Source organism: Hypanus sabinus, chromosome 5, assembly GCF_030144855.1.
Source record: "Hypanus sabinus isolate sHypSab1 chromosome 5, sHypSab1.hap1, whole genome shotgun sequence".
NCBI lineage: Eukaryota > Metazoa > Chordata > Chondrichthyes > Myliobatiformes > Dasyatidae > Hypanus > Hypanus sabinus.
In genome coordinates, this window is record NC_082710.1 from 22,552,365 (window position 1) to 22,579,309 (window position 26,945).

Consider the following 26,945-nt stretch of genomic DNA (forward strand, 5'->3'; position numbering starts at 1 on the left):
GGGAAGGCATTGAAATTGTAGAACCATAGAACATTACAGCACAGAAAACAGGCCTTTCAGTCCTTCTTGGCTATGCCGAACCATTTTCCTGCCTATTCCCACTGACCTGCACCTAGACCATATCCCTCCATACCCCCCTCATCCATGTACCTATCCAAGTTTTTCTTAAATGTTAGAAGTGAGCCCGCATTTACCACACCATCTGACAACTCATTCCATACTCCCACCACTCTCTGTGTGAAGAAGCCCCCCAAATGTTCCCTTTAAACTTTTCCCCCTTCACCCTTAACCCATGTCTTCTGTTTTTTTTCTCCCTTAGCCTCAGTGAAAAAAGCCTGCTTGCATTCACTCTATCTATACCCATCATAATTTTATATACCGCTATCAAGTCTCCCCCCATCCTTCTACGCTCCAGGGAAAAAAGTCCTAACCTATTCAATCTTTCTCTGTAACTCAGTTTCTCAAGTCCCGGCAACATCCTTGTAAACCTTCTCTGCACTCTTTCAACCTTATTAATATCCTTCCTGTAATTAGGTGACCAAAACTGCTCTCAATACTCCAAATTCGACCTCACCAATGTCTTATATAACCTCACCATGACATTCCAACTCTTATACTCAGTACTTTGATTTATAAAGGCCAATGTACCAAAAGCTCTCTTTACAACCCTATCTACTTGTGACGCCACTTTTAGGAAATTATGTATCTATATTCCCAGATCCCTCTGTTCTACAGCACTCCTCAGTGCCCTACCATTTACCTTGTATATTCTACCTTGGTTTGTCCTTCCAAAGTGCAATACCTCACACTTGTCTGCATGAAACTCCATCTGCCATTTTTCAGCCCGTTTTTCCAACTGGTCCAAATCCCTCTGCAAGCTTTGAAAACCTTCCTCACTGTCCACTACACCTCCAATCTTTGTATCATCAGCAAATTTTCTGATCCAATTTACCACATTATCATCCATATCATTGATATAGATGACAAATAACAATGGACCCAGCACTGGTAATGAAACGTATGGTCAAGGACAATGCTTTGGTATAGTCGACAAAGAACTCAGTGCGGCCTTCACAAGATCTCACAAGGAAGACTGGTCCAAAAGAACAGAACATAGCATCATACAAAAAATAGGCCTTGGGATCAGCATGTCCACATAAATCTTTGTGTCCATCTATGCCAAATGTCCCCGTGCAGACTCCTTCTTTACCTTGACTGTTTGTGTTTGTCTAGGTGCTGCTTAAACATAGTAATTGTACCTGTTTCAAGCACTGCCCTGGATAATGCATTCCAGATATCAAACACCCTTTCAAAATCCCCACCCGTCACTTTCAAATATGTACTCATATTTGATTACCCTACCATGGGAAAAAGATGTAGGGGACAGTACTTAAGAAAAGAAACCAGGAGGGTGAAGAATAGCCAAGAGATACCACTGGCACATAATCTATTCTATCTATATACTTTTGTTCAGTTATCCCTCAGCCTTCTTCACTCCAGGGAAAACAAGCCCATTCTCTCCCCATTTCTCCAATGCAGGCAACAGTTTGGTAAACCTCCTACAAATCTCCAGCTTTATCGACTTCTCCTTTTCCCTTGGTGATGAGAACTTGATGGAGAACTCCAGCTAAAACCTGACCAGCATTTTAAAGTTGAAGTATAATCTCCCTACATCTGTACTTAGTGCCCCAACTAATGAAGGCCAGTATCACATATGCCTTCTAAATATGCTGTCTTTCTCTTTTGCACCTTTCAAGGATCTATGGATACTCTAAGGTCACTCTGTTCTTCAACGTTCCCTTAGTTCTATTATGAATAATAGGTGTCCCAGCTCTGATACTTGAAGGATTCCATTAGTTACAGGCATTCAGTGATAAAAAATAATCCTCTGCCATCACCCTTTCTATTCTATTGCCCAGCCAGTTTTGATTTGAACCACTCTCTCATGCGGGACTTGGTCAAAGGCCTGACTAAAACCCATGTAAATTTCATCTGTTGTACTGCCCTCTTTGCTGCCTCTTCAGAGACTTCAGTCAAATAGATCAGACAGGATCTTCCCTGACAAAACCCATATTGGTTATCTGATTACTCCCTGCCTTTCCAATTGATCTTTAATCCAGCCCCTCAGAATTTTTTCCTGTATCGTCTCAACCACTGATGTTAGGTTTACAGGTTACCAGGATTTACCCTGCTTCTTTTCTAGGAATAGTTTGCTGTCTTGCAGTTATTTGATACCTCATTTATGTTGAGTGAAGATTTAAAAATCTTGGTTAAAGCCACAGCAGTCTCTTCTCTTGTGTCCTGCTCCAGCTTTGACAAATCCCATTCAATCCTCTGAACTCATCCATTTTCAACCCTTTCAAAGCATCTGGCACCTCTCATTAATGGAGACCTACACTAGACTCTCATCTACTTCTGTACTGAATCCTTCAAAGTCTGTTTTCTTTGTGAATACCAATAAAAAGTAATCACCTATACCTTCTGGTTCAATGACAGATTGTCCTAATAGGCCCTACCTTCTCCTGGTCATTCTGTTGCACTTAATATATTTACAGAACGCCTTTGGCTTTACTTTAATCCTTTCTTACTAGTGAATTCTTGTGACCCCTCTTAGCCTTCCTAATTTCCTTTTTAAACATTTTCCTGCACTTCTAATACTCCTGACAGGCTATCTCTGTCATTGGTTCCCAACACCTGTCAAGTGCTTCCGATCACCTCTCTATCTAACCTCGACATCATGGTTCCCTATAGTTGTTACACCTGCTTTTACCCTTACAAGAAAACGTTGTCCTCGTACTCTTACTTTATCTTGACTTCCTGACTACCAACAGCACCTCTGCCACAGTGAAACACTGGTGCTTCACGAGGTTGCGTTGTCAGACCCCTCTTCTACTCCTTGTACACTCGTGACTGAATGGCCAGATTCTGCTTTAGCTCTATCTATTAGTTTGCAGATGATTTACATATGTGTCTGGTCATGAACCCCATGATTTCCTCGTGTTGAAAGCTGTGTGTGTGTGTGTGTGTGTGTGTGAGAGAGAGAGTGAGAGAAAGAGATGAGACATTGCTTAATGATAAAATTGAATGTTAGTGGTTCTTATTCAAATGGTGATGTGCATTGGTAGATGGATTTCCTGCAATACAACAGTGTGAGATGAGGACTGATTGGTGGAAATTTAAGGATGTAGAGTCAGTGCAGACATCCATATCATCTAATGTGAGGGCTTGCAGGACCGGAAGCTTCCTGTCCATTACTTTAGCCTGCTTTATACTCTCTGTTGATTTTCTTAGCAATTTTTTGAAGCGGCCAGAGTCTGTTGGTTTACTTTAATCCAACTTATCTCTAATGTGATGTTCACACTGGTATATGAACAGTTAAGCCTTCCCAAACTGTGCGGTTTGAAATCAGCTGGGGCCACATTTCCTTTGATGCTGTACCTACCCACTGCTGTATCATCTCTCCCTTGTGTTGGACTCCCCTCTGATCTGCCTTTGGGCTGTTTCTCCCATTCTGTCAGGCATTATCGCAATTCCCCCTGCCTGGTGAAGGTGACATATGGCAAGTAGCTACTCTGCAGTAAGGGCATAAGTTTCAGGCTTGCTTATGGAAGCTTTTCAAATCTCATGATTGCACAGTCAGTTTTCCCATACTGAGTGTTCTTTTCAAAATGGGAGCTCTCAGTTATGTTGGCAGAGACCAGATTGTGACAGGTGCATGGAAATTTTCAAGCATGTGTTTTTTTTTAATTGAAGTCCCCGAACAAATCCACCTTATTTTATAGTTACTGCAGAAAATACTAAGAAGGATTAAGAAGGATCTTGTGCTTTCTTGGTGTATGTGACAAATAAATTCTTCTTGGGCTTCCAGCCGGGTACGGATATCAACTTTAGCCAACGAATCAATGACAACTGTGCCATCTTCATCAGGGATGATGCCTGGGCATGTCTACTCGGGTGGTATTTATACCCTCGTCATCCATCCATCCTGATTTGTTAGTCCTCATCCAATCAGGTTTCTGCTTTCCCACCTTGTTTACAATTGAATTCCAGTTCTTACTTAGAGCGAGACCTTCATCTTTGTTAAAATTCTTTTCCTCTACTTTTACTTAGACCATAAAACCATAATAAGATAGAGGAGTCTGCACTGCTATTCAATCATGGCTGATCCTTCTCTCCCCTCCTCTGCCCCACTCCCCAGCCAACCAGAAAAGGATCCTATTATTCCCACTCATTACCTCCTACCAATCAATCAGTGCTCTACCATACTAGCAACTTTCCTGTAATATCATGGGCTCTTAACTTGATAAGCAGACTTGTATGTTAAAGGCCTTCTGAATCCCCTTTATCTATCCTACTTGTAACCTCCTCAAAGAATTCCAACAAAGTCGTCAGGCAAGGTTTTTGCTTAAGGAAATCATGCTGACTTTGACCTATCTTGTCCTGTGTTACCAAGTACTCCATAACCTCATCCTTAACAATATGCTCCAACATCTTCCCAACCACTGAGGTCAGGCTAACTGGTCTATAATTTCCTTTCTGCTGCCTCCCTCCTTTCTTAATGTGGGAATAAAAGGATCCTTTTCTGGTTGGCTGCCAGTGACTAGTGGTATCGGCAGGGGTTGGTGTTGGGACTGCTTCTTTTTATGCTGTATATCAATGGTTTAGATGATGGAACAGGTGGCTTTGTTTCCAAGTTTGCAGATGATAAGAAGATTGATGGAGGGGCAGGTAGTGTTGAGGAAACAGGTAGGCTGCAGAAGGACTTACCAGATTAGGAGAAAGAACAAGAAAGTGGCAAACGAAAGACAATGTTAGAAAATGCATGGCCATGCACTTTGGTAGTAGAAATAAATGTGCAGACTATTTTCTAAACTGGGAGAAGTGCAAAAATCTGAGATGCAAAAGGACTTGGGGTCTTTGTGCAGAACAGCATATAGGTTAACTTGCAGGTAGAGTCAGTGGTGAGAAAGGCAAATGTGATATTAGCATTCATTTCAAGAGGTCTGGAGTACAGGAGCAGGGATGTGATGTTGCGGCTTTATAAGATAGTGGTGAGGCCTCACCTTGAGTATTGTGAACAGTTTTGGTTACCTCTTCTGAGAAAAGACGTGCTTGCGTTGGAGAGGGTTCTGAGGAGGTTCACAAGGATGGTTCCTGGAATTAATGGGTTATCATATAAGGAACATTTGATAGTTCTGGGTCTGTACTCATTGGAATTTAGAACGATGAGGGGGAATCTCACTGAAACCTTTCCAATGTTGAAAGACCTAGATGGAGTAGATGTGGAAAGGATGTTTCCCATGGTGGTGGTGTCTAGGACAAGCGGGCACAACCCCAGGATAGAGGATCATCCATTTAAACAGAGATGGTGAGAAGTTTCTTTAGCCAGAGCATGGTGAATTTGTGAAATTTATTACCACAGGCAGCTGTGGAGGCCAGGTCATTGGGGGTATTTAAGGCAGAGCTTGATAGTTCCTTGATTGGACATGGCATCAAAGGTTACAGGAAGAAGGCTAAAGAGTGGGTCTGAGGAGGGGAAAAATAATCAGCCATGATTGAATGGCAGAGCAGACTCAATGAGCCAAATGGCCTAATTCTGCTCCTAAATCTTATGGTTTTAGAGTGGAGTGATATTTGCAAGTTTTCAGTCCTCCAGAACCATGCCAGAGTCCAATGATTACTAATGCCTCCACTATCTCTACCACTACCTCTTTCAGAACCCTAGGCTGTAGTTCATCTGGTCTGGGTGACTTATCTACTATCCTTGGGTCTTTCAGCTTGGGTCCTTGGGTCTTTTCTCTCGTAATAGTAACTGCACTCGCTTCTCTTCCTTCACACCCTTCAACACCTGGTGTACCGTTAGTCTCTTTCACAGTGAAAACTGATACAAATGGCTTCCTTCAGCACAGAGTCCCAAAAGCCATTACCATGGCACAGTAGCTTTCAGTCGTTGAAGTCAATCCTATTGCCATTGCCGATGCAGAGTTCTGGTACCGCTGATTTGTCTTGGTACCCCAAACTAGTTGAAAGTCTCCATGGTGTGTCCTGTCTGGCATAAGCTGTGATTTGAGCTTCCTTATGGGTTTGTGGATGGCATTAATCCGGTATTTCTTCAGAATCCTGGTTATCCTTCCAGAAACTGTGGAAATATAGAAAAAACAGGTGGTAGCGATGGGATCCTCCTTATTGTTAAGTTTCCTGTTTTTTCCAGGAAATTAATTATCATTAATTCCCATTAATACTATCCACAAACTCATAAGGAAGCTCAGGTCACAGCTTGTACAGATCAAAGATGACCTAGAACTCGGGATGCCTGGTGTTTACAGGAATCCCTGTGAATGCGGAGCAGCAAATAGCGGCCAGACGGGACGCGCGATGGAAACCCGTATCAAGGAGCACAGGAAGTTTATCCATTTGGGTTACCTGGAGAAAATAGCAGTAGCAGAACATTGTATTCGCAATGGCCGCAGGATTGACTTCAACAGCATAAAACTACTGTGTCACACCAGTGGCTTTTGGGATTGCCTGGTGAATGAAGCCCTTGAAATAAAACTAGAGGAAAAAAGTTCTAACCAAGACGGACGTCTTGCTCTAAGTAAGAACTGGAATTCGATTGTAAACAAGGTAGGGCTGCAGAAACCTGATTTGATTAGGACTAACCAATCAGGAGGGATGGATGATGGGGATATAAATACCAGTGGACTAGCTATGCCCAGGTATCATCCCTGATAAAGTTGGCAGAATTTCTTATCGAAACGTCAGTTAAAATCGATACCTGTACCTGGCTGGAAGCCTGAGAAGAGTTTATTCATAGTATGATATTCTTTAAGTAAGCCTTTTGTTTTATTTGAAACATTGTTTTTTAGGTTAGAAAGCTGATTCTTTTGGACCCCAAGAAGCGACTCACTACTTATCAGGCACTACAGCATCAATGGGTAACAGGAAAAGCTGCAAATTTTGTGCACATGAACAATGCGCAAAAGAAACTTCAGGAATTTAATGCCCGCCGCAAACTAAAAGTAAGTTTCAATAAATACTAAAGTGTTTACAGAATTTTAGTTTTGTGTTAACCGCTGTTGTTCATTTTTCTTCAGTTTTTTCTTGAAAGTTAATGAAACTTTATAATTATTCATATATCATGAATGCTTCAACAAGTTCAAGCTGTACATTTAATATCAGAGAAATGTATACAATATACATCCTAAATTCTTTTCTATGTAAGTTTCAGTATTGAGAGATGCAGTAAAGTTTAAGTGCTAAAATTGTGCTGTATCTTTGCAATCACTTTTCAGTGTATTTTCAAATTTAATATTCAAAACTTCAGAATATCCTTTGTCAAATGTGAGGACTAAGTTCTTTCTAACTGCATCACTAAACACGATCTGCTCTTTTAAAGAAAGATGTAAGTTACACAAATGAAGATGAATAGCACTTGATCCAATTACCCAGTGTGCTGGACTTTCATTGGAAATGGGTGCTACTGTGTTAAGATATGTACAAATTGTTTTTTCTGCACTATTAGCACTCCACTTTCCAGTTCTTTTTTTGCTTTCAGTGCCATATAGTTCACAGATTCCATATAAGAATTCCCTTCACGAAACACTCACATACGGTTACTGTACTCTTAAGCTCCAAATAAGCTCAACTTCCCAATTTTAACAGTAAGGCACCAGCTCTACACTACCTTCTCCAATGCTATTGACATGGAATTTCATGAGCAGCATTCTAATGAGAAAGCCTATTATAAATTCATTTGGGTATTTTGAACTGGGTATTAAAAATAGTGGCAAGGTTCTGAATTATGTAATATTCTGTATTCAGGTCCTGTCATGTACAGACGATTCACATCCTCTTAACCATACTTCAATATGTCAAGCCATATCAGTAATAGTTTAATTTGCAGCAGTGAGTGTTTAAATGTAGAGTCTACATAGAAAAATGAAATAATTGCAACAAAGTTTCACACTGCAACAGCACAGAAATAGTTAACCCTCAAAGGAGATTTTTGAAATTGAGGTATCAATCAATGATGCTGAATTGGGGCTGTTTGCAAAGGTAGTTGGGTTGAAAAGGTGGTTAATGTGTGCTGGAGAAAATAAGGATGTGACAGCAAAGAGTTTTGAAAAAAGATTCTTTCTATAGAGCTTTGACTAGTGACTAATCCGGACATCAGAAGTTTGAGAGGTCAGGATTTCACTCAGGTCCACTGCCCGAGTAAAAGAAAAAAGGTGGCACTGGATCGTGGCAGCATAATAGACCTTTGACCAGCAACCAGTCTACATCTGAGATTGATCAGCAAGAGCAAATTGAAGGAAGGAAGGGGCAAGCGCAGCTTCTGTCATCTCAGTGGACAGAGTCAGAGTGGTGATTTTGAAACTTTAGGTCTTCGAGGCTTCAGTCAGAGAAAGCAAAGAAAGGGCTCTAGGTTAAGTTTTATTTTCAATACCCTTCTTTATATCTGTTCAGCTAGGACAGTAGGGATGCCAGACAGGATAGTGGAATGCTCCTCTTGTGGGATGTGGGAAGGCAGGGAGACCTCTAGTGCCCCCGATGACTACAGCTGCGAGAAGTGCATCCAGCTGCAGCTTTTAACAATCCGTGTTGAGGAGTTGGAGCTGGAACTGGATGAACTCCGTATCATTCAGGAGGCTGAAGGGGTGATAAATAGGATATACAGAGAGGTAGTTACACCCAAGCTGCAGGACACAGGAAACTGAGTGACAGTCAGGAAGAGAAAAGGGGTTAAAAAGCCATTTAGAGTATTCCTGTGGCCTTCCCTCTCAACAATGGGTATATCACTTTGGATACTGTTGGAGGGGACGGGGGTTGGACCTAACAGAGGAAAATCACAGTGGTTGGATCTCTGGCACTGAGTCTGGTTCTGTGACTCAGAAGGGAAGCTGTGGTGATGGGAGATGTGTTAGGGGAATGGACAGGTACATGTGTTAGGGGAATTGTCTTCATCATTCTTAATGGGAGGGTGAACAGCCAGAGGTTGTGGTTCATGTAGGTACCAATGACATGGGTAGGACGAGTGACAAGGTGCTGCATAGGGAGTTAGGTGGCAATTGAAAGGGCAGGACCTCCAGGGTTGTGATCTCAGGATTGCTACCAATGCCATGTGCTAGTGAGGCCACAGCTAGGATGATTATACAGTTTAATACGGGGCTAAGGAGTTGGTGTAGGAGGGAGGGCATAAGATTTTTGGATCATTGGGCTCTCTTCTAGAGAAGGTGAGACCTGTACATAAGGAAAGGTTTGTACCTGAACTAGAGGGGGACTAATATCCTAGCAGGAAGATTTGTTAATGCTGCACAGTCTGATTTAAACTAGAGTTAGTTTAGTTCTCATCTGGGGATGGGAACCAGAGTGCCAGAACAGTAAGTGGAGAGGTTGCGGAGGCAGATGTTGGTAAGACTCAAACAAAATCAGGAATCAAAAGGTTGAGCACGGTGTGACTTGTGTCCTGAGCTCCGTATATTTCAATGCAAGAAGTATTGTAGGAAAGGCAGATGACCTCGGGGCATGGATTAACACCTGGAATTATGATGATGGAGCCATTAGTGAGACTTGGTTGCAGGAGGGGCAAAACTAACAGCTCCATTCTCTGGGGTTCTGTTGTTTAGAATTGACAGAATGGGAGAGTTTAAATGAGAAAGGGTGGCATTACTAGTCAGGGAAAATGTCACGGCAGTGCTCTGTCAGAACACTGGAGAACTGAACTAGTGAGGTGTTATGGGTGGAACTGAGGAATAAGAAAGTTATGACCACGTTATTGGGGCTATATTACAGACCACCCAACAGTCTGAGGGATTCAGAAGAACAAATTTGTGAAGAGATCACAGACTGTTGCGAGAAACATACAGTTATTATAGTAACTGAATTTTTTACTTTCCACATATTGACTGGGAATCCCAAACTGTAAAAGAACTAGAAGGGATGGAGTTTGTCAAATGTGTTCAGGAAAGTTTCCTTCTTCAATACGTAGAAGTCCCAATCAGAGAGCATTGCAATACTGGATTAGGAAATAAGGCAATTAGGGGATAAGGTAGGGTAGATGACGTAAGTTTGCGTAGGGGTATGTTTTGCATCCAGTGACCTCAATGCCGTTGGTTTCAAAATAAATATGCAAAGAGATAGGTCTGGTCCACGGTTGGAAATTCTAAATTGGACAAAGGTCAATTTTGATGGTATCAGAAATTATCTAGCAAGTGTGGATTGGGACAGGCTATTTTCTGCCAAAGATGTACTTGGAAAGTGGAAGAGCTTCAAAAATGAAAAGTTGAGAGTACAAAGCTTGTATGTGCCTGTCAGAATAAAAGGTAAAGATATCAAGTGTATGGAATCTTGGTTTTCAAGACATATTGAAGCCCTGGTTAAGAGCATAAAGGAGGTACATAGCAGTTATATGTAAGTAGGAACAAATGAAGTGCTTATGGAGTGTAAAAAATGCAAGAGAACACTTACGAAAAATATCAGGAAGGCTAAAAGAAAGCATGAAGTTGCTGTAGCAGATAAGGTGAAGGAGAATCCTAAGGGATTCTACAGGTATGTTAAGAGCAAAAGGATTGCTAAGGACAAAGTTGGTCTTCTGGAAGATCAGAATAGTAATCCATTTGTGGAGCTAAAACAGATGGGGAAGATCTTAAATGCATTCTTTGCATCTGTATTTAATCGGGAGGTGGAAACAGAGTCTATAGAAGTGAGGCAAAGCAGCAACAACTTCATGAACCCTGTACAGCTTACAGAGGAAGTGTTTGCTACCCTGAAGCAAATCAGTGTGGATAAATCCCCAGGGCCTGACAAGGTGTTCTCTCAAACCCTATGGGAAGAAAGTGCAGAAATTGCTGGGGCCATAGCAGAGATTTTTAAATCATCCTTAGTAACAGAAGAGGCACCAGAGGATTGAGGTTAGCCAGTGTTGTTCTGCTGTTTAAAAAAGGCTCCAAATAGAAATCAGGAAATTATAGGCCAGTGAGTCTGACATCAGTTGTGGGAAATTTATTGGAAGTTATTCTGAGGGACCGGATATATAAGTATTTGGATAGACATTGGCTGATTAAGGATAGTCATCGTGGCCTTTTGTGTGGTACATCATGTCTAGAGTTTTTCAAGGAAGTTACGAGAAAAGTGGACGAAGGCAAGACAGTGGATGTTGTCTACATGGACTCTAGTAAGACATTTGACAAGGTTCCACATGAGAGGCTGCTCAAGAAGGTTCAATCACTTGGCATTCAAGATTGCTAAGACATTGGCTTTGTAGTAGAAGAATTCCTCTCTGACTAGACTAGTGATGTGCCACAGGGATCGGTACTGGGTCCATTGTTGTTTGTCATCTATATCAATGATCTTTGATAATGTAATTAACTGGATCAACAAATTTGTGGATGACACTGAGATTGGGGGTGTAGTAGACAAGGTTATCAAGGCTTGCAGAGGGATCTGCATCAGCTGGAAAACTGGGCTGAAAAAATGGTAAGTGGAATTTAATGCAGACAAGTGCAAGGTTTTGCACTGAGGTATGCGGTAGAACAAAGGGATCTGGGAATACAGGTACATAATTCATTGAAAGCAGCATCACAGGTAGATAGAGTCATAAAGAAAGCTTTAGCACATTAACCTTTGTAAATCAGTGTAATGAGTTATGAAAATAAAATTAGAAGATGGGATGTTGAAGATGTATAAGATGTTGGTGAGGCCTAATTTGGAGTATTGTGTGTAGTTTTGGTCACCTACCTACAGGAGAGATGTAAACAGGGTTGTAGGAGTGCAGATAAGATTTATAAGGATGTTGCTGGGTCTGGAGGACCTAAGTTATAAGGAAAGATTGAATAGGTTAGGATGTCTTTACAATGTAGAAGATTGAGAGGAGATTTGAAAGAGGTATACAAAGTTATGAAGGGTATAGATAGGGTAAATGGAAGCAGCTTTTTCCACTGGCATTGGGTGGGACTACAACCAGAGGTCACGGCTTAAGGGTGAGAAGTGAGGGGAAACATTTTGTATTCAGAGGGTCATGAGAGTGTGGAATGAGCTGCTAGCACAAGTGGTTCATGCAAGCTTGATTTAAACATTTAAGAGAAATTTCGATAGGTACAGGGATATGGAAGGCTATGGGCCTGGTACAGGTCATTGAGAGTAGGCAGTTTATATGGTTTTGACATGGACTAGATGGGCCAAAGGGCCTGTTTGTGTACTGTATTTCTCTATGACTAATGAAATCATGGTGTGGAAGTGAGTGACAGGAATATCACATAAAGCACATGTCAGGATTAGTGTTTTCTTTTTGAAGCTGTTAAAACAATCTTGCTTAATGACTCAGTTTACGAAAATAATTACTTTCTAAATTCTCTGTGGGTGTCAGTGTCAAGCCTTGTATTCATTGCATTCCTGTGTATTTGTTGCATTTGACTTCTTAATAGTGGATGGCATTGATCAAGGTGATGCTGCCAAAGTAACCTTTGAACCTATAAATCATTTATTTGGCAATTATTGTTTATCAGTGGTGAAGGGAGTGAATTATCAAACCAACAGAAAGGGATAAAAGGAATTTAGGATAGGTTTCAAAAGTGCTTTGTTTAGTTTCTGTCATTTATACTTGATCCAAAATTCTGATCACTTGAGAGAGTTTGAGTGGAAACCTTTCCATTTCCCTTCCATGCAGACTAATCTTTGGGCTATGTCAAGTTTTATATTCAGACTGTGAGGCAGAAGGGGTGGGGCTATTACTGGAAGTTTGAGAAATCGAGGCCCATGTCATCAGGTTGGAGGCTACCCAGATGGAATATAAAGTGTTGCTCCCCCAGCCTGAGTGTGGCATCATTGTGGCAATAGAGGCCATGGACTGACAAGTCGGAATGGGAATAGGAAGTGGAATTCAAATGGGTAGGCACTGGGAGATTCTGCTTCTTCTGGCGGACAGAGTGGAGGTGCTCGGTGAAGCGGTCTCCCAATCTATGTTGACTCTCACCGATATATAGGAGGCCACATCAGAGGCACTGGATACAGTAGATGAAGTGTCGCCTCACCTGGAAGGACTGTTTGGGCACCTGAATGATAGTGAGGGAGGAGGTGTAGGGGTAGGTGTAGTACTTGTTCCACTTGCAAGGATAAGTGGTAGGAAGGAGGTCAGTGGGGAGGGATGAATGGACAAGTGAGTCGCATAGGGAGCAATCCCTGTGGAAAGCAGCAAGGGGAGGTAGGGAAAGAAGTGCTTGGTGGTGGGATCCTGTTGGAGATGACGGAAGTTACGCAGAATTATGTGCTGGATGCGGAGGCTGTTGGGGTGGTAGGTGAGGACAAGAGGAACCTTATCCCTGGTGAGGTGAGGTTAGACTTGCGTGAAATGGAAGAGGTGTGGTTGAGGGTGGCGTTGATAGTGGAGGAAGGGGAGCCCCTTTATTTCAAGGAAGAGGACATCTCCTTAGTTCTGGAATGAAAGGCCTCATCCTGAGAGAAGATGCACTGGAGACAGAGGAATTGAGAGAAAGGGATAGAATTTTACAAGTAACACAGTGGGAAGAGGTGTAATTCAGGTACCTGTGAGTCAATGGATTGACTAAAATTTTAATCTTGCTAGAAGCACAAAAGTAGCAAATCAGTTATGGTAGGGGAATTTTAACAACTGTAACATTACTGAGATAGTATCAGAATAAAGAGTATACATGAGGAATTATTGAAATTTCTATTTAAATCAGAAGCAAGTCAATTGACATTCAACCCTACTCCACCATTCATGGCTGATTCAGTCTAAACTTCAATACCAGTTTTTTGCTCTCACCCCTTGTCTCCCTTGTAAGTTTAAATGTATGTCATTCTCCATAATGAATAGATTCACTGACTCCACCTCCACAACTGTTTTGGTAGAGAATGCCAGAGATTTACAACACTCAAGGGGAGGGGAATCCTTTTCAACCCCCTTCTTAAATGGGTGACTATTTATTCTGAAACTGTATTCCTTGTTTCTAGAGAGCACCTCTAGGAGCAGTACCACTTGAACATCCATGTTGTCATTCTCCCCTCAGGATATTATAAATTTCAATAATCTGTTGTTCTTCCGAACATCATGAGATACAGACCTAAATTACTCAACCTTTCTTAATGTATTAGCCCTTTCAATCTATAAATCAACATAGGGAACCTCTGTGAAGTGTTTCCAAAGCAAGTACATCACTCCATAAATATGAAGACTAAAACCTTATATACTACTTATGGCCGTTTGGCTAGCACTCTGAATTTGCATTAAAACCTTCATACTTTAATACTGCATACCCCTTTCAAAAAAAGCTAACATTCTATTAACCTTCTTCATTGCTTCTGTTTTTGTTTCATGTAATAGGAGATTCATATCTTGGTCCATAATTATTTGTTTTTCCAATCTTTCCACCAAAGTGGTAACCTCATATCATTATACTCCATCTGCTAACATGAGGACAAACAGTATCTTAGGCACCCTAGCTATATACCTAAGACTTTTGCACAGTACCGTATTGTCAACTTGGAATGGAGAACAAGTTTGTAAATCTAGCAGGAGGGAAGGTCATGTCTGACATAATAATTGACTTTTTTGAGGAGGAAACAAGGTAGGTATTTGAATGTACCATATTGGATCTAAGTGGATTTGGCAGTCTCACATAACAGGTTGTCAAGAAGGATAAGAAACCATGAACTCTATTGGAAGTGGCAAGATGGATTAACAGAGGTTCAGTGGGAGAAAATAATATAAAGAATGAGAGTTTTCTAGATTGGAAAGTTACATGAATTGATTCTATAGGGTGTTGTACTAGGTTCTTCCTTGCATCTAGTAGTGAAGTCTATTAGGATATGAAAGGCTTTGACAGGATGGACAAGAAATATTTATTCTCTTGGCAAAGGGGGTGATAACTGGAGAACATAACATTAAGTTAATTGGTAGATTTATTAATAGAGAATTAGAGAAAAAATTCTCACCCAAATGATAATGGCTGCCTGCAGCTATCTGAAAATGAAGTGAAGGTATGAAAAGCTAAGAAGTGGGTAAATATCCCTCTTTTTGTCCAGTGTGGACATGGACCAAACAGCTTTCTTCACCATCAATTTGTTTAATGTTTTGAAACACCGGAGAGGAGCTTTAAAAACAAAATGTTCATTTGTTAAACCCAGATGCAGGCTTTGAGATTTCTTTGCAGGATGTTATGCCCTCAAAAATTTGAATGGGTTTATTTCGTAGACTCCGTAAAGAAATGCAAAATTCCTGCTTATTCCATGACCACTGAAAATGGGGAAGCAGCTTTCAGAATGTTACTGAGAACATCATGGCCATTTACCAGAGCACACAGAAATCCTGCACAAGGTTGTGAGTGGGACAGAAGGCGAGCCCCACCTCACAAATTACCCATTCTCCTCGCCCCAAAAAAACCTGCAGTTCTCATATTGGTCTAACCAGAGTGGAAACAAATTGTCCTCAGTCTTGAAACACAGTTTAAGAAGGTTGTTTCAATTATATTCTTTAATCAAGATACTCTGGAAATGTTATCATCAAATACTGTTGTTATATGACTATCTAATTTGTTTATATCATTTCAGCTATGCTTTTTTTTGTATTTTGAATGTACTCCTGTTATAATCCTTGAGTTCATTTAGTGGAACAAACCTTGATGATAAATGTAGTTAGATCTGTGTTGAAATGCAGAAAATTAGCTATGTACAGTAAGTGTAAACGAGTTAAGGACTTCCTCCACATCAGAGTGTAAAGAGCCATCAGCTGCAGTAGCTCAAACTGGCTGAGATTCTCCTGCAAGCATTCTGTGAAATTTGCTCATGGGTTGGATTTGGTGCAGGATCTGTGACCCCATTAATTTCAGTGCAAAAAGGTTAATGCAATAAAATTACTTCAAACATTTTTAAGAACTAATAATTTCAAAATATTTTTAAGTTCCAGTTTCACCATTAACAGTTTTTGAATCCCTCAGAAGTCAGAAATATTACTATTCAAAGAGCTGTTTTTACTCAGTGATTTGGTGGGTATATTTTTCTGCCCCCAACTTATCAACTGAAATAAGGAGCATCACTGGTGAGTCTTCACTCAGCAAATTTGAGCTTGGTAATTTCCTACATGCATTTAACTATGCATTTGAAATGTGAGTTAAAAGGATGATGGTACTGCAAGTTAGAAATTTCCAGTTGTTTCTCTGTAAAAAGTGGGTGTGTCTCTTTAGATAATGTTAATGGTTAATTAACTTGAATTTCCAAATGTACATGTTAATTATTTTAATTCTGGGATAACATCTGGTGTTGTACATTTAACATGTTTTCAGTGGCACAACAGAAACTTCTTTCTTTGCACTCAACAGGCTGCAGTAAAAGCTGTTGTGGCATCTAGTCGCCTTGGAAGTACTAGTCACACCAACATTCAAGATAGCAGCACCGAACTCAGTAGCTCAACTTACCAGCAGGGTGAAGCAGTACAAAATGAAGATTCACAAAAAAAGACAGAAAGTAATCAAAGCACTGCTGGCGACAGCAGAAGTGGTGTAATCGCTGGTGATGTTAGCACTGGTATAGTAAGTGATGTTATAGCAGTCACTGGCGGTGACAATCTTAGTAATGTTGGTACAGCTGAAGTAACCACTGATGAAGTGTCAGCTGATAGTAATGCTGAAGCTGGCACTGATGATGTTAGCACTGGAGAAGTTAACATTCATGACAGCAGTCCTGGTGAATTCACTGTTGGTCGTGTTGTTGCCAATGAAATGAGTGCTGGTGAAGTTAATACACTGTAAGTTGAGCAGAAATGTATTGGCCTATCATTTCTATAGGAAATGTTACAAGAACAGGACCATGCTAAACAATGTGGTAACATAAAGGATGACGGTAAACTCATCATAGGAAGCGTATTATAAACAACATGAAACTCATCTTTTGAAAAGCAGTTATTTGAAATGTTTGCTGTGCATGGGAAGCTAATGATGTGGCTTAATTTTCATGTTGGTTTAATTGTGCAGCATACTGATGTGCAAGTTGATAATGTTGAAAAGTTCCACTGCATTTACTTGCATGCAGGTTCTTCATTAAAACACCAGAATACGGAATAGCTTGGACAGTGCAGAGTGTTATTTACAGTTAACATTGACTGAAGTTTTGCTGAAAATATATGTAGTACAGTCAGCCTGCATTTTTTAACTTTAACGTTTCATCTAAATGTATGTCTAAGTTATGAACATACAAACTTGAGTTGAATGAATATAGTGTTTTTCAGATGTGGTTCTATAATGTTTTTATACTTTTATTAATAAGATTTAAAAACCACACATTTGCCCATTAGTTCCGGTCCTTGACCTACCCCATTCATATTTGATGAGACTTTATGAAGTGCATCACTCTATATTCTAACTCAATTCAGTACAAGTTTAGCTATAGCAAAAACAAAAAATTTTAAATGGCCAATGCAGCTTTTTTCATTGCTTTAAATATTGGTTCCAATAGCTCTGAATTATAATGAATTAAAGCCCAGATTGTTTGGAATAATGACCATTACATATATAATGTGCAAAATGCATGTTTATATTTATTCTGAAAAAAAGCTAAATTTATTTCAGGGTTTTTTTTGCCTAAGTTTAATTATTAATATTTTTAAATGTTTACTATTTCTTAATGTATTGCTGACTTTCACTTATGAAAACATTAATGTTGATTGAATTTAAATTGCAACTGGAAATATGTCATGAAATTTCTTATGCTTATGATCTATATACTAAAGGTTTATCAGTATTTTCAAATGGAGCAATGCTGTGCACGTTATCTGAAACAGTGTAATGAAATATTTTTAAAAATACAAGCATGTCATCAATAATAATAAATGCAGCTAACCAATCAAGCCGTTTTCACAATCTAATCATAGAGCTAGAGAGAGAAAATACAAGGCATGTTTTGAATGAAATGAGTCTTTAGGAAGACTGATTGCTGGAACTCAACAGTTTCACTCAATAAAGCAGCATGGAACAGATTAACTCAAACACCTTCAATCAAACCTCATTTTCCAAAGTCAAACCATTTTAAAGAAGTGTGTATGTCATCAGAAAGCCATGAAAAGTACACAGGAGAGAGCTGCTGCCACCCACTTCTCACACTAGTCCTAAAGACTTTACGTAATTTGAAGTTGGTGTAGTTTGGGGAACATAGTATAACAGTGTAAAGTAACACAGCAGCTGCACATGTCAAGGTTGTGACTCCACGTGGAGTACTCCGTACAGTTCTAGTCTCTTTTTCTAGAGATAAATATATTGGGCTTAGCATCTTACAGGCAATGCTAAGATGATTCACCAAATTGATGGCATTGAATAGATTGGACCCATGCTCTCTGAAACTTTCAAGGGAGATGATCTTATTGAATCCAAGTTAAATTGGGAGAATTAAGGGTTAATGGCATAGTCCAGTTTTTAAAGAATCACATAATTATAGTGATACGAGGAAGAATTTTGTCTGAGGAATTTGAGTCTTTGGATGCCATAAAATGGGGTGTGTACATTCTCAGTTGTTGAGATTACCAGTAAAACTACATTTTGATAAGAGAATGGTGGCTTCATTAAGTATTGGACTAGGTCCTGATTACAGAGTAAAATGATTGTCCACTAGTTATAACAGCAAATCCAATTTTGATTACAGGAATGGTTACATGTTATAACATAATGAATGAATCTCCCGAACCTTGGATGACATAGCTGTTGTATTTCCTGTCTCTACCTCTAGGCTTTGTCTGCAGTTTTGTTACCACATTTGACCATCCACATATTGATTTACCAGTTCCTATCACTCAGTATTCTTACCCCTATAGTACCTAATTCAGCTCAGCCTGAAGCAAGATGCAACCCATTCAATATCAGATGTCAGAAAGCAAATGCCTGACAACATACAGGCAGAGGGTGAGACTATGGCCAGCAAAGATGCAAATTAATTGTGTACGGATGGCATCGCTTTGCAAGTGGTGTTGCTGAAGGATTGGTTGGTGTGTTTGTTGAATAATATAGCAAGCAGCCAGGGATGAAGGCCAACAGTCAAAACCATGTGGCAGAGGGAAAGTGTGTCGATGAGGACTGGGAAGGCCAGAATATATCGTTGGGCAGGGGAATTCCAAAAATAGTTACGTGGGCAGAAGGAGGCTACAATTAGATATTTTCTGTCCACTGCTGGAGGATGGCAACTATATTGAATGATTTCTAAACAGAATTTCCACAAAGAATACACACAGAGGGGAATCTTTTTACTTGTTTAGTAATCTTGGATAAAGGCTTCAAATTGTGGTGTGAGGTGAACAGAAATAAAGCTGATAACATATTGAAGGACTTGAGAGGAAAGGAAGGTTGCAAGTATAGGAAAGTCAGGTGGGTGTTTGGAGGTAAGGAAGATGATAGCATATTTGACAGGGAATGTCAAGTACTTGATAAAACAAAAACTCACATTATAGAAAACACACACTGGACTTTCTAGAGAGTCCCAGAGATTAAAATGTATAGAGGTTCAGAATTACTGGTTATTCAATCAAGTAATTCGTAAAACATGCGCCACTTAACAGCTTTCAAAAGATTTATCTTTTATCAAATCTTTAGCATACAAAAGATTTAGTCCACATATGACAAACTGCATGCAAGAACAACCCAGAGGCAGTTACAAACTGTTCATGTTTACAGATTTAATTCCTTGGGTAGTGCACAAAACATTACACACTGCACAGAAGAGCTTTATGCAATAATGTTTACATTTACAATTAACTCCTGAGAATATGGTCAATTTCTTTTTGTAGTAATAATTTATAGAACCTATGTTAAATACATATTCTTTAAAAAACAATCTTGTCAACATGCATTAGTCCTAAACACTGAAATACAAGGAAAATTGCAAAAAAACAAGCAAAGCAATAGTCAAATCTTCATTTTGGAAATGAACCAACCTGTTGCGTAGTTCTACTCTTCCTTGCCTATAGTCAGGTATTGGTATATTTCTTCCAATTCAAAACCTAGAAATAGAATTATCTAGAGCAAAATATTTGCAACTTTTACTATACTGACAATCTTTCTGTAGTCTCAAGCTGAAATGTTGACTTTTCCTCCAAGGATGCTGCCTAATCCACTGAGCTCCTCCAGTAGTCTGTTTTTCACTCAGAATACTTGCTTGTGCTTAAATAAAATTTGTAAGTTCTCAAATGTGGGAAGAAATAAATATTCTGAAACTTCTAGAAATCAAATCTGGAAGCCCTTGCAGAAGTAACCAAAGGCATTAATCATTACCCACTTATTTCTTCAAATATAATTCAAAATGCTCTTCATTTAACACACATTTGATGTCATCATTATAGCACTAGACTGTGAATAACAAAAAAATTTAAACTCCTTCAGCAGGAAACCAGAGGTCTGTGAGCCAGTTCTCAGTGGCAGAGAGGATCAGCAACTTTAAATTTCTTGGTGTTATCATTTCAGAGGACCTGCCCTGGGACCGGCCCATAAGTGTAATTACAAAGAAGGCACGGCAGTATGTCTTAGAAGCTTGCAAAAATTCAGCATGACATCTAAAACTGTCAAATTTTTATAGAAGTGTGGTGAAGAGTATATTGACTGGCTACATCAACCTGTTATGGAATCAGCAATGTCCTTGAACAGAAAAATCTATATTAAAAAATAGTGAATACAGCCCAGACCACATGGTGGAGCTCTCCCCACCACTGAGCACACCTACACAGAGCACTGTCACAGAAAAGCAGCGTCTAGCATCGAGGATACCACCACTCAGGCTATGTTTCTTCCCAAATCTGCCATCAGAACATGGTACAGGAATATCAAGGCTCATACCAGCAGGTTCAAGAACAATTATTACCTTTCAACCATCACACACTTGAACCAGAGGGGACAACTTCACTTGCCCCAGCACTGAACTGTTCTCTCAACCTATGGACTGACTTTCAAGGACTCATCATCTCACATTCTCAATCTTTATTATTTTAATTATTTTTTATATCTGCACAGTTTGTCATTTCAGCAGTGCAGTTTTTCTTTGATTCTATTATGGTAATTGGACTTACTATGCCCACAGGAAAAAGAATTTCTGGGTTGCATATGGTGACACATACGGTATGTACTTTGATAATAAATTTACTTTAAACTTGAACTTCAAAAAAAAACTCTCCACTTATGTGTTCCCAGTCATAATGAAGAGTCTGCCAGATAAATTAACACCGATACCAATGGATCAGATTTCTCAGCATTTTGCAGATGTTTTCTAAGCTGAGTATTTGATGGAGGTGGGGTTTGCCAGTGATCCATTTCTTTCCTTGGGTATCCTCTCCTACAATTTCAAAGTAGGATACCCAAACTTCTTTCTGACTTTGTGCCAGAATCCAAAACCCCACCTCTTCCAGAAGTGGATCTGATTTAGAAGCTTAAAGCCACCAGGGAAATCAACTAGTTAAGTCGATGCTTTACATACAATCGCAGGAATTGTACAGTGTTTATATGCACATTTTCACCAAAAGTATGAGAATTATATTTACACATGGAATTTGCAAGATATAGTCCATTCATTAAAAATATGCTCCCATTGGCTCCAAATAAAACCATATTGTGCCATTTTTATAAATGTTCTAGAACTGTACCTTATGGAAACATTCAGTCTTCAATCTGCAATCTAAACAAATCTTCCTGATTTGTTAAAACTACCATAGTTAAATTTTTCAACAGATTATGATATTTGAATGCAGAATATCAAGTTTAAAGTTAAAATCTATTACCCGTAAATATTTCTAATGGCTCCATTGAAGTTGTATTATTTTATTTGTACATACAGCTCAAACATTAAATGAGGAAACGCAATAAGACTGGCCACTGCCAACAAATATTGCACTTATTACCAACCTGAGCTCTGTAACATAGTAGGATGATTGCATAAATAATTAGAAAATAAGTATTTTTAAAATCTTAAGTAAAGCTTAAGTTTGTAAAGCCTTCCGGAGGTCATTATAGAAATTGACTAATGAATTTCCCATTGCAGAATCCACCAATGTTTGTGGCAGCATTCCACGTAGGTCAGTCTGAATGAAACCAGTTAAGAGGCTGTGGTCAGAGTCACTCTTCATAGGAATGCAAAACCATCCACATGGGTGATTAAATCCACGAACAAACCTCTCTTGTCTCTCCCCATATTCAACACTGACTCCTGTGATGGATTAATGAAAAAAGGTTATGCTTTAATACAACTAGATAATTTGAATAATTCCTCCCCAAAATAACTAAACCTTTTGTAGTAGAAGGAAATAATTTTTACAATGTAGTTTTATTTATGGCTTTAAATTGAATAAAATACCAATTACAATTATTATTAATTACAAACAAGAGCAAACCTGCAGCTGCTGGAAATCCAAGCAACACAACAAAATACTGGAGAAACTTAGCAGGCCAGGCAGCATCTATGGAAAAGAGTACAGTCGACATTTGGGCTGAGCCCCTTCATCAGCACGAGGGGAAAAAGGATGTGGAGTTAGAGTAGCACTTTCTCAGAGCAAGTATTACACTGACTCCATCTTTTTATCCCCAGTCCTGATGAAGGGTCTCGGCCCAAAACATCAACTGTACTCTTCCATAGATGCTGCTGGGTTCCTCCTGCATTTTCTGTGTTCCAATTATTAATTAGGACATTTTAAATGAGAAGAGGCTTAACTTGTACAGTAAAACTCTTGTGTTCTTCAGGCTGTATGCTTAGCCTGAGGCTATGATTACTGTACTCATGCATCAACAATCTAGACCTCTGAAGCAATTTCCAAGAAACACAAAGTAATTTAATAGAAACAATATTCCTTCTGTATTATAGTTTCATGAATACAAAACACAAGACATAGGGGCAGAATTAGGCCAATGGCTCCTCCATTCAATCACAGCTGATCCCTTTTTCCCCTCCTCACCCCCACTCCCCGGCCTTGTCCCCGTAATCTTTGATGCCATGTCCAATCACGAACCTATCAATCTCTACCTTAAATACACCCAACGACCTGGCCACCACAGCTGCCTGTGGTAACAAATTCTGCAAATTTACCACCCTCTGACTAAAAAAATTTCTCCGCATCTGTTTTAAATGGATGTCCCTCTATCCAGAGGCTCTGCTCTCTTGTCATAGACTCTCCCACCATGGGAAACATCCTTTCGACATTTACTCTGTCCAGAGCTTTCAACATTCAAAAGCTTTCAATGAGATCTCCCTTCATCCTTCTAAATTCCAGCGAGTATAGACCTAGAGCTATCAAACATTACTCTGGCATTCCTGGAATCATCTTTGTGAATCTCCTCTGAACCCTCTCAAATGCCAGCGCACTTTTTCTTAGATAAGGAGCCCAAAACTGTTCACAATACTCAAGGTGAGGTCTCACCAGTGCCTTCTAAAGCCTCAGCATCATATCCCTGTTCTTGTATTCCAGACCTCTTGAAATGAAATGGTAACACTGCATTTACCTTCCTCATCACAGACTCTACTTGCAAGTTAACCTTTATGCTGTTTTGCACAAGGACTCCCAAGACCCTTTGCATCTCAGGTTTTTGGATTTCTCCTGGTTTCTAAAGTATGCACATTTATTTCTACTACCAAAGTGCATGACCGTGCATTTTCCAACATTGTATTTCAATTGCCACTTCCTGCCCCTCTACCAATCTTTGTATTATCTGCAAATTTGGCAACAAAGCCATCTATACCATCATCTAAATCACTGATATGCAGCATCAAAAAGAGCGGTCACAACACAGACCCCTGCAGAACACCACTAGTCACTGGCAGTCAATCAGAAAAGGATTTTTATTCCCACTCAGTGCCTCCCATCAATCAGCCAATGCTCTAACCATGACAGTAACTTTACTGTAATACCACGGGCTCTTAACCTGGCAAGCAGCCTCGTGTGTGACACCTTGTCAAAGGCCTTCTGAAAATCCAAATATACAACATCCACTACATCCCCTTTATAATCCTACTCGTAATCTCCTCAAAGAATTCCAACAGGTTCATCAGGCAAGATTTTCCCTTAAGGAAACCATGTTCTATCTTGTCCTGTGGCACAAAGTAGTCCATCACCTCATCCTTAACAGTTGACTCCCAACATCTTCCCAACCACAACGGTCAAGCTAACTGGTCTATAGTATGCTTTCTGCTGCCTTCCTTCTTTCTTAAAGAGTATTGTGACATTTATAATTTTCCTGCTTCTGACACCAGGCCAGAGTCCAGTGATTTTTGAAAGATCATTACTAATGTCTGCACAATCTCTACCAATACCTCTTTCAGAACCCTAGGGTGCACTTCATCTGGTCCAAGTGACTCACGTACCCTTAGGATGTTCAGCTTTTTGAGCACCTTCTCCCTCGTAACAGTAACTGCACTCACTTCTGTTCCCTTACACCCTTCAACATCTGCCACACTGCTAGTGTCTTCCACGATGAAGACTGATGCAAAATACTCAATTAGTTCAGCCATCTCCTTGGCTTCCATTATTATTTCTCTGACCTCATTCTCTAGCAGTCCTCTATCCATTCTCATTTCTCTTTTTTTTCCAAAACATACTTGGAAAACCTTTTACTATCCAATTTGATATTGTTTGCTAGCTTCCTTTTCATATTTCATCATTTCCCTCCTAATGTTTCTTTTAGTTGCTCTCTGTAGGTTTGTAAAAGCTTCCCAATCCTCTATCTTCCACTAATTTTAGTTTTGTGCCCTTTTGCTTTTACATTTGATTTGACTTCCCCCGTGAGCTACGGTTGTACTATTTCTATCTGCATGTTAAAATCTCCCATGACTATCATAACATTGCCCTTTTGACACACCTTTTCTATTTCCCATGGTAATCTGTGGTCCACATCCCAGCTACTGTTGGGAGGCCTATAAATAACTACCATTAGGTCTTTTTACCCTGCAGTTCCTTAACTCAACCCAAAAGGATTCAATATCTTCCGATCCTATGTCACATCTTTCTGCTGATTTGATGCTATTCTTTACCAGCAGAACCATACCCCTCTGCCTACCTTCCTATCTGTCCGATACAATGTGTAATCTTGGACATTCAGCTCCCAACTACAACCGTCCTTCAGCTATGACTCAGTGATGGCCACAATATCATACCTGAAAATCTGATAGTGCCAACAGAATCATCCACCTTATTTCTTATACTCTGTACACTGAAATACAACACTGAGTACCGTACTTGCCATCCTTTTTGATTCTGCATCCCTAATGCACGGATACTCACTCTGCTGGCTGCAATTTTGTCCTATCATCTGCCTGCCTTTCCTGACAGTCTGTCTGCATGCTATCATAGCTTTTTTGCCATCCATCCTATCCTTAGTCCCTTTTCTCTGGTTCCCACCCCTCTGCCAAATTAGATTAAACCCTCCCCAACAGCTCTAACAAACTTGCCTGTGAGGATATTGGTCCCCTTCAGGTTCAGATACTACCCGTCTCTTTTGTTCAGGTCATATCTCCCCCAGATCCAAGATCCTGAACCTGAAGCCCTGCCCCCTGCACCAGCTTCTCAGCCACGCACTTCTCTGCCAAATCATCCTGTTTCTACTCTCACTGGCATGTAGCACAGGTAGCAATCCAGAAATTACTACCCTGAGGTCCTGCTCAGCTTTCTACCTGGCTCTCTAAATTCACTCTTCAGGACTGCTTTGCTCTTCCTTCCTATGTCTTTTGTACTAAGACATCTGGCTGCTCTCCCTCCCCCTCCAAAATGCTAGGAATGCAATCTGAGATGTCCTTGACCCTGGCAACTGGGAGGCAACATACCATCCAGATGTCCCATTCACATCCACAGAATCTCCTGTCAGTGCCTCTAACTATTGAATCCCCTATCACTACTGCTCCTCTCTTCTTCCTCTTCCCCTTCTGTACCACGGACCCATGTTCAGTGCCAGTAACCTGGTCTCCATGGCATTCTGCTGGAAGAAGCATCCAAAACGCTATACTTATTTTTGAGGAGAATGGCCACAGGCAGTTAGCACAGAGCAGCCCTTTTCACATTTCTTTTTCTACTGGCAATCACCCAGCTACTCACCTCCTGCAACTTAGGGGTGACTACTTCCCCGTAACTCTGATTGATTATCTCATAATTCTCCCGTACCAGCTGTTGCTCCAGATCCCTAACACAGCCTTTAAGGACCTTCATCAGGATACACTTCACACAGATGTAGTTCCCTGGGATACTCTGGATCTCCCAGGACTCCATCATCCAACATAAAGAGCACACAACTAGGTACAGTAAGAGGGAAAATAAAGGGGGAACCTTAATGGAAACTTACCCAGAGCCAACATCTCCTTTGAGCCAAAGCCTGACACTGCTATTCTCATCACAGACCTACCCCTACCAATGGTCACCCTGCTTCTCCCTTCTGTACTTTTTTTTAATTCACTGTGTTCCATTCCCACCACTGATTGGGCCATTGGAATGGGCCTGAACACCCGCGAAGCTCTCCTTTTAAACAATCGTCACTGACCTGTGAAAAACCTGGTCGCTGTGCTCTGCTCCCGCTGCTGAATATGGGCTACTAGAGGTCATTTTTCCCATATGCATACAAAAATCTCAGCAAAATCAGCTACAAACAATGTTGTACATGGAATAGTTTCATAATTTCTATTTAGCAATAATCCCATAACTTCCAGACTCCCTATCTCAGTTGATTTACGGAAAGAAGCAGTTCAGAAGATCCATTTCCTATTAAGGAAGGAGAGAAAAGAAGGCTATATACTTAGCTACATGTGCTTACCACAAGTCAGCAGCCCATCCTGGTAATCTGTGGTATAGGAGAAGTCAATGAATTCTCTTGGGGCAATCACATTCCATAATTGTCCTGCTGTAGTGTAATGCATCAAACAACAACCCTGCTGTATAAAATAGTTGGGTATCAATATACATGCTGCTTTCTCCAATATCGCTTTTTCTATGTGTATCTTTG

The 26,945-nt window shown here is 40.1% G+C and overlaps 2 protein-coding genes across 3 annotated transcripts in view; one reads left to right on the forward strand and one right to left on the reverse strand.

Moving 5' to 3' along the window:
• Positions 1-16,760, forward strand: part of camk4 (calcium/calmodulin-dependent protein kinase IV) — an 80,468-nt gene extending 63,708 nt beyond the window's left edge. Inside the window, exons 10-11 of the mRNA XM_059969264.1 lie at positions 6,867-7,019; positions 16,332-16,760. Of these exons, the coding sequence (XP_059825247.1) occupies positions 6,867-7,019; positions 16,332-16,760 (582 nt within the window). The remainder of the gene's footprint in view (positions 1-6,866; positions 7,020-16,331) is intronic.
• A 2,886-nt stretch (positions 16,761-19,646) lies between these two features.
• Positions 19,647-26,945, reverse strand: part of stard4 (StAR-related lipid transfer (START) domain containing 4) — a 68,775-nt gene continuing 61,476 nt past the window's right edge. Inside the window, exons 6-7 of one of the 2 annotated variants that reach the window (XM_059969515.1) lie at positions 26,757-26,874; positions 19,647-22,179 (exon numbers count right to left, since the gene is read on the reverse strand). In XM_059969515.1, coding sequence (XP_059825498.1) covers positions 21,953-22,179; positions 26,757-26,874 — 345 coding nt within the window. In that variant the 3' untranslated portion in view covers positions 19,647-21,952. The remainder of the gene's footprint in view (positions 22,180-26,756; positions 26,875-26,945) is intronic. The other variant, XM_059969516.1, reaches the window with a different exon arrangement.